Source organism: Leptinotarsa decemlineata, unplaced genomic scaffold (genome assembly GCF_025532065.1).
Source record: "Leptinotarsa decemlineata unplaced genomic scaffold, Ldec_3_MD MMD2_tig00000251_RagTag_RagTag, whole genome shotgun sequence".
Taxonomy (NCBI): domain Eukaryota; kingdom Metazoa; phylum Arthropoda; class Insecta; order Coleoptera; family Chrysomelidae; genus Leptinotarsa; species Leptinotarsa decemlineata.
This window is the reverse complement of record NW_027412547.1, coordinates 5,661,754-5,670,128: the sequence shown is the minus strand read 5'-3', so window position 1 is coordinate 5,670,128 and position 8,375 is coordinate 5,661,754. Positions and strand designations below refer to the sequence as shown.

Below are 8,375 nucleotides of genomic sequence, written 5' to 3'. Positions count from 1 at the left end.
TCATCATTTAGTCGTGAAATTACAAAAGCTTCATCGCAACAAAAAAAAAGTTGTGATGAAAATTTTTCCGTCTAAAAAAAAGTGAAAATAACTCTTTCACTAGGTACCCTCCTTCTTTTGATACATGGCTTTTGGACATGATGCTTATTGAACGAGAGTCAACCAAAACCATTCTTCCATAGTTTCAATATGAAAGAAACAACTAATCAGAACAAGCTATTTATTTATGTTTAGTCATGACCAAATATACCTAATTCACAAATATTACAGATCATCAAAGTGTTCAATTCAAGTTCCCTTCAGATGTAGTAGGCACTGTAATACCCAGAATAGTATGGGTATCCTCCATAGTAATACTGTGGCGATGCTCTTGGAAAGGGGTATGGAGCTGCTTCTGGTAAACTTTTTGGAGCTGCAATGGCGATGGATAACACGGTGATGGCAACAAAGAAAAAGAAAATCTGAAATCAAAAAGGGATATCGAACATTCTGAAGCTCAGGCAAACGAGATCTAACCTATTAGATTGAAAATTTGTATTTCATTGAGTGCAAAACATGTTTATGATGATGCATATGATGATGGAGATTGGATTGAATTTATTTGAATTAAAACGAACAGAAAAAATATACATTTATTCATTTGTATCTAAAAAGACCTACTCGTCTGATTACATGAATGAATATACATATTTAAATATGATATAAACATGAAAAATAAAGGTGAAAATAAAAATAAAGTAAAAATAAAAGTATTAGTGAACTTTACACTATAATTTTTAATATTAGTTTCAGTTTAACAAATAAGAAAATTTATTTCAGCAGTGATTATAGTCAGTTAGCATCAAGGTGATAAATCATTAATTTGTTTGATTCTGATGTTTCTAAACATATTTTGAGTTACTGACCAATGAGTGTGTTATAATAATTTGCTAGTCGACACAAGGTTGCAAGAGGAGCTCTAGTAGTTTTATGTAAAACAGGGATATTGAATGTAACAGAAAAGCGCATTCTCCTTGGAGGCCCAATAAATCTCAGTAAAGAAAGTAACGTTGGTGAATTAGTTTTATTAATAATAATTTTAAATAAAAACAGCAAAATGTTGAGCACTCTTCGATCTTCCGAAGATAGATTTTTGAATTCATGTCTAAGATGGGTAGTTCTACATTAAAATCATGATATAGATGATGCTTTTCATAATATAGGCATCTTAAAAATTTGTATTGAATTTTATCTAGCAAGAATAATGTAGTCTAGTATTCTTCATGCCAAATTATTGCACCAAATTCTAGTTTTGGCCTTACTAAACTATAGTACAAAATTTTAAGTGAATGTACATTGGTAAAATTGGATGATTGTCTAATTGAATAACCTAGCAATGGGTTTACAGACTTAGTTCTATTTTCAATATGTATAGAAAAGAACAGCAGATGGCCATAAGTAATTCTCAAATCCTTTACCTCAGAACACCGATTTATAGAGCCTCTTCATTAATTCCGTACAAGTTCTTTTAATCGCGTAATAGACAAAATACTACATTTTCTAATATTAAAATACAGTTTATTTTTCATGCTCTATTCGAAAATGCTATTTAAATCTTTGTATTCTTTTATAAAATTCAAAATAATCATCGAATGAAGCACCTTCAGTATAATTCAATGAAGAGAATGAACAGAAGGGGCCCCAAAATGGAGCCCTGTGGAACTCCGGAATTGGCCTCAAATCTACCCAATGTATTGGCATGATATTTTACCATTTGATATCTGTGTCGCAAAACGTTTTATCATTTTGAGAAGATTATGTGACAGCCCAAACTTACTCAATTTACAAAAAGTATATCATAATCAACTGTCTCAAAGTTTCATATGCGTAATTTGCGAAAGTGAACAGGTTTGTGCTTATAGATTTATTCGCCACAGCCATGTTGTTGGGGTATAACAAAGTCTTCAACGTATTCATATAAATGAGTAAATATAATTTGGAAGGTGCACACATTATAGATATTGGCCTGTAGTTTTCTACATCCATTTTATTACCCGATTTGGAAAATGGAGTAGCAATTGCTGTTTTCCAAGCACTCGGAAAGGTGTAAGTTGAAATTATCAAATTTAAAATGTATAGTAGAGGTGTCTCCAACCAGTCTCCGCAAGCTTTGAGTACGTAAGGTGAAATGCCATCACTTCCATGGAATGGAGCTGGTGATTGGGTGATATTGACGAATATTCTATATCAAAGAGGAGGAAGTGATCTCTTCAGTGTTCGAATCGGTACAGAGATTGAAATTTGGTTGACTGTCGAATTCATTTACGTTTTAAGATGAAGCACACGAATTGATGTTCCATTGCAATCACTTGCGTGGAAGATGATGCGTCTTCAGTCAGTCAAATATATTCATACTATAAGTAAGAAATAGTTAGATCGAAATAATTTTTTGGATTGTCAGTGAATTAGTTTCAGATTCTTGAATGGAAAAAATAGAAGTATTCTTGTTTTATTTCCAGTGGCAATCTGAACAAATTTTTTTGTTTTTTTTTGAGGAAGATTGTTTTCGTATAAAAATGTGTTTCATACTTTGAGATTGTTCAGTGTCATCCCCAAAGTATGCACCAAAAGGGAAACTTATTTATTAAGAGTTTTTCGACAAAATGTTACTCATGATAAAAGTTTCTGCATCCCCTGTAACTAAACATGCACCAACAAAATACAGTACAACACACGAAATATATGAGAAACCTTCGAATATTAGATTTTGTAACAAGATTAAAGTAGTTTTATTTTGAAAAATTTCGGGAAATGTTGTTCAGCATTGAAAATACATCTAGATTTGAAATCATGACGGAGTTCTATTTTTTAACCATTTTTTTCAAATGGGGACTATGAAAAATAATCTTACTGAAACGTTAAATAGCCAGCATCCTGTATACGACCCTTTACTTTGAAAGCCTGTTATATTACGAATTACACAACTATGGTGTTAACCACGGTTAATTTTTTCGAAGAGTGAAATAATTTTAAAGTTTTTGGTGCAAAGTTATTTTTATTCTTTGTAAACACCTAAAATTACTCAAAATTATACTGTATTGAAACACGAACTCAATATTCAATGATATCAAATCACAAAACATCGAAATAAAATAGGTATTTTGGAACAAACTCATTGATTTGCTAGAGATTTTCTTGCCCAAATAATTCTCCTAAATAATCTCCAGAAAATAAATGAGCTTGTTTCAAAATTCCTATTTTATTTTGATGTTTTGTTATTAGATATTATTGAATAATAAGTTCTTGTTTGAAAAATTTCGGGAAATGTTGTTCAGCATTAAAAATACATCTAGATTTGAAATCATGACAGAGTTTTATTTTTTTACCATTTTTTTCGAATGGGGACTATGAAAAATAATTTTGCTGAAACGTTAAATAGCCAGCATCCTGTATACGATACTTCATTTTGAAAGCCTGTTATATTACGAATTACAAAACTATGGTGTTCCACGGTTAATTATTTTGAAGAGTAAAATAATTTTCTTAGTTTTCGGTGCAAAGTTATTTTTATTTTTTGTTAAATTACTCAAAATTATATTATATTGTAACACGAACTCAATATTCAATGGTATCAAATCACAAAACATCAAAATAAAATAGTTATTTTTGGAACAAACTGATTGATTTGCTAGAGATTTTCTTGCCCAAATAATTTTCCTAAATAATCTCCAGAAAATAAATGAGTTTGTTTCAAAATGCCTATTTTATTTTGAAGTTTTGTAATTAGATATTATTGAATAATAAGTTCTTGTTACAAAACTGTAATATTCTGAGTAATTTTCAGTGTTATCAAAAAAAAAACACCAAAATTATTTTACTCTTCAAAAAATTGACCATGGTCAACATAATAGTTGTGTAATTTGTAATATTGCAGGCTTTTGAAATAAACCGTCGTATACAGGTTGCTATTTATCGTTTCAGCAATTTTTTTCGTAATTCCCATTAAAAAAAAATTGTAAAAAAATAAAACTTCACTTAGATGGCCCTAACTTCAAATCTTGATGTATTTATAACATTTCCCGAAAACTTTCAAAACAAGAGTACTTTGATCTTGTCACAAAAACAAATTTTTGAAGGCTCCTCGTATATTACGCGTGTTGTACTGTATTTTGTTGGCGCATGTTTAGTTTAACGGTATGCACAAACTTTCATCAAGAGTAACATTTTGTCGAATATGGTGCATACTTTGGGGATGACACTGTGTATGTTTGTGACCTACAAAATTTTCAAAAAGTTGTTGATATCATTTTGAAATTGTTCCTTTTCTTCTGCGGATTCAAATCAATAAATTTTTCATTTGAAAGAAGGATCATTTACAAGTACAACTTCAACAACGCCTTCATCAATAATTCATAAATGTTTTGAACCGACATATTAGATTCAAGGTGAATGAAAACTAATGACGAAATTTATGCATAAAGTGAATATATTATTTTTGAAAACTGGTGCCACCCAATCAGATATCCGGTTTTAATCTCCATTCATCATCTGTTATTCAAATCAATATAAAATGTCTTTGTTACGTCAGGGATTGTCGTTTCATGAATTTTTATATTGTTATTTCTTTGGAGGTCGATTTTTATCAGTGATTTTATTATTGGCAAATCTAAAATATCAAACATTGTTTTGGAAAAGAGAAGTCTATATTTGTTTATTTCTATCAGATGATCAGTAAAATCTAATAAACACTCTGTTATAAGTATATACACACATTTTTAGAAATACTGTCCAGCTCCAGAATTTTCAGTATCTGGTTGAGGCTTAAATATAATCCAACCATTTTTTAAAGAGAACATAGTAGAAAAATATCTGGTCGAGGCGGGAATCGAACCCACGGTCTTCCGATCGTGAGTCGGGCGCACTACCACCGCGGCAACAAATAGGTAAACAAAATCTAAGGAAGGTCATACACAATAGCCACAAAAATTGATGTTTGGGTTGGTATTCCTGGAAATGGCATTATGACCCTTTGAATCTTATAGAAAATCCGTGCTTGAAGAAACCAGCAATGCACAAGGTTAATCAGTACAGTTCAATATCTCAAATTTCCAGCCAGATGATATTACAATCCATTTTTTCCCCTGTCCTTCAGGGGTGAATGGGAGATTCTGATATAGACAGGTTACCAGACCGGAAAAAATTGAATGGCATTCAGGATTACCAGATTTCTCCCCTCTAGACTACTTTCTTCATGACCTTGAGCCCGTTTGTTAAGAAACAAAACCTTCTGTAGTGATAATTTGAATGGTGAATTACGATAGTTTGCCAGTCAATTCCGGGTGAGGTGGTTAGAAATATTGAAGGAAGGTTCAAAACTTTTTTTACTTATTATTCAGTGAACAATATATGTTAGTTTGAACAATTCATGAGAGTGTGAGTGAATAATGAAAATTTTTCACTCACTATTTCATAAATTGTTCAAACTAGCGTACACTGTTCATTTGTTCCATTTGAAATTTTGTCTTCTTCAATTCAGAGTGATTTTAGTGGAATTGAACGGAACAACATGAAAAAAATCTAACGAAAAAATTCCTCAAACACCAAATTTGATATCTATACTTTTAGTGGAGTTGATTTCTAATCACCATAAACTTTCGAAAGTCATTTTCCAAAAAATGATAGTTGGAAAGTGAATTGTTGAATTATTTTCTACACAAAATGTGTTCGAAATGTGTTCCACTTGATCATCCCTTTCATTTAGTATTTTATAGGGAGTTAGTTGTACCATGAGAATTGACAATATTTATTTGGAAATTACTCCCCTTGAGAATAAAACTGATCTTTCTCCTAGATTTCTCAAAGTATTTGCTGAAAAGAAGATATCAAAAGAAAGATGTTTCCAAATTACTTGCAGTAAAAACATACAAATTAAACAAAGTAAATATATTTTCGTGTAGGAATATCTGAGAAATTATTAATTTGAAAAATCCACTGAAGATGAATAAGATAATGTGAAATGCATGCAAGAGTTTGAGTTTGGCGAATAAGGAGAAAATCTTACCAGTTTAATCATTGCTACTTCTTATGTCTTATTTCACTCAAAAATGTGATTGTTGAAGAGCAAGCTTTGATTACGAAAGTAAGATTTTTGAGGATGCTCTTTTATATAAAAAGGAGATAATACAATCACTCAAGCTAATTTGTATTCTATGCTTATGTTCCGAGAGTTTTGCTTATTTACATCATAATCTTTTTTATTTGTGAAAAAGTTATTGTCACATTATAACTGCAGGTCCGTCACATGAATTTCAATTGTGAGAGATCAATTTCGGAACGTTATTTGTTTATTTTACTTCTTAGGAAGTTCTCAATGTTTCGAAATCATGAAGAAGATATTTTTCATGATTTTGAAAATAAATTCTATACAAAGGATTGAAGAAATTTTTCTGATAATTAGGTTTCGAATTATTTGTCCATGTTTCGGAAGTTTCAACATCTACATATACCAATGGTATAGTAGTTTTTTCACAATTATATAGGGTACAGTGCCATGACCGTCAAGTAGTAGTATTTTTGGAAATAATGGGATTAGTATTCTGAAAATTGACAAATTCAGGCTTTTCAATATGCTTCATCGAATAGAAATATTGGTGTTTCTCCAACACTTCCGGTTACACCGGAAGTTGGAAGTTGCAATCTGGCAACTGACAGCTCTATCGTGAAGTTGGATATTTTTGAGCTCATTTACGTACTCAGAATTTTTTGCCATACGCGCGCAATTTTCGACGTGGATTAAGTTAGCAACAGTGTATGGATGAACGATTTTTGGCGATGAAGCTCCATCAAGGACACCTCCAGGTTCTGGTGCAGCTGTTTTCAGTCACAGACCCAGGACAGGGATATCAACCTGCCTAGGAAACTATGCGACTGTATTTCAAGCGGATATTTACGATATTGAATTGTGTGCGGAGAGAATGGAAGAATCCAACCTCATACACAAGACAATAAAAATATTCTCGGACAGTCAAGCGGCGTTGGAAGCTCTTGGATCCTACCGAGCAACGTCTAAATTGGCAGCAAATTGTCAAAAACTACTCTCCTCGATAGGAAGACTCAACAGATTGTCTCTGGTCTGGATTCCTGGCCATACTGGCCTGAATGGCCATTGCCTTTCTGGCCATACTGGCCTGAAAGGCCGTTGCCAGTAAGGCAATGAGGCTGCTGACTCCCTTGCAAAGGAGGGTGCTGCAAGCAGCTTCATCGGACCAGAATCTGTCATTGACATCGCTTTAAGCTTTGCCAAACAAACATTGAAACCTGGATGGCAAGGATATTTATGGACTTCTGGCAGATTTTCTCAGGATCGGCTCAGTCCAAGGCGTTTATCCACCCTTCGAAGCTTGATACCAAACAGTTGTTGGCCTACAGTACGGATGAACTACGATGTCTAACAGGCCTTCTTACTGGTTACTGTCATTTGAATCATCATATGCAGAGACTCGGACTGTCAGAAGACAGTGTGTGTCGCCTCTGTTTAGAAAAATGATGAAACAGCAGAGCACGTACTTTGTGCCTGCCCCGCTGGGGACTGAAACAGGTTATCAAAGTTTGGCAGAGTTGTTTTCCTAACATCTGACCTGAAACACCACTCAGCATACAACCTATTCGGCTTTGTTAAGAAGCTGGCTTTATTTGGTCGGATGTGAATTGGTGTGAGCTACAGTAAACCCTTGCGGGTTGCGGTGGAGGGTCGAATATACCCACTCATTTCAGACCTAACCTAACCCAACCTAGCAACGAATAGGCGAATGGAAAATGAAGGCCTAGGGATTCATATATGTCCGAACATAATTTCTTGCGAGCAAATAGGTCGTATCAATAAAACGCAAAATGTTTGTTCATACCTGGGATTCAGAAATACTTTGAAACATTTTTTCAGACCCTCAATATCGAGATGTTCTTTACGTATCTGGTCCAAAACCGAAAAAGAAGGAAGAGGCGTTTTAGTTCTGAATATCGAATGACATGAACTGTCATAAAAGACAGTTGAATTATTTGGGAAAGAACGATATCTTTCAAATGAACTTTGTGAATATGCCGATTCCAGCAAAAATAGGAAGACTCGTTTTACTACCTGGCCTATACAGGGTCACATTAAATAATAATAATAATGAAACGTCTTTATTCACCTGAAGTAAGAACATACAGAATATACAAAAAAAATAAGGTGAATGGGCGGAGTGTCAGCAAAGCTGTTTTTAAACTCAACCTTCAAGAAAAAAATGAAATTTGAAATGAATAGAAGAAAATTATAGAACATACAGACAATTTCAAAAAAAGATTATTATTTGAATTGAAGGGGTTATATTTTTAGGAGTGATTAATTTTTGGGAAAG

At 33.0% G+C, this 8,375-nt stretch overlaps 1 protein-coding gene across 1 annotated transcript; it reads right to left on the bottom strand.

Moving 5' to 3' along the window:
• Window positions 1-203: 203 nt before the first annotated feature.
• On the bottom strand, window positions 204-6,098 carry MFK3-2 (cuticle protein 64). The gene is made up of 2 exons (XM_074173569.1): window positions 6,041-6,098; window positions 204-461 (listed from the first exon to the last, which is right to left on the bottom strand). The coding sequence occupies exons 1-2, from the start codon at window positions 6,050-6,052 to the stop codon at window positions 300-302; spliced, it is 174 nt and encodes a 57-aa protein (XP_074029670.1). The 5' UTR covers window positions 6,053-6,098; the 3' UTR covers window positions 204-299.
• Between the last annotated feature and the right edge of the window lie 2,277 nt (window positions 6,099-8,375).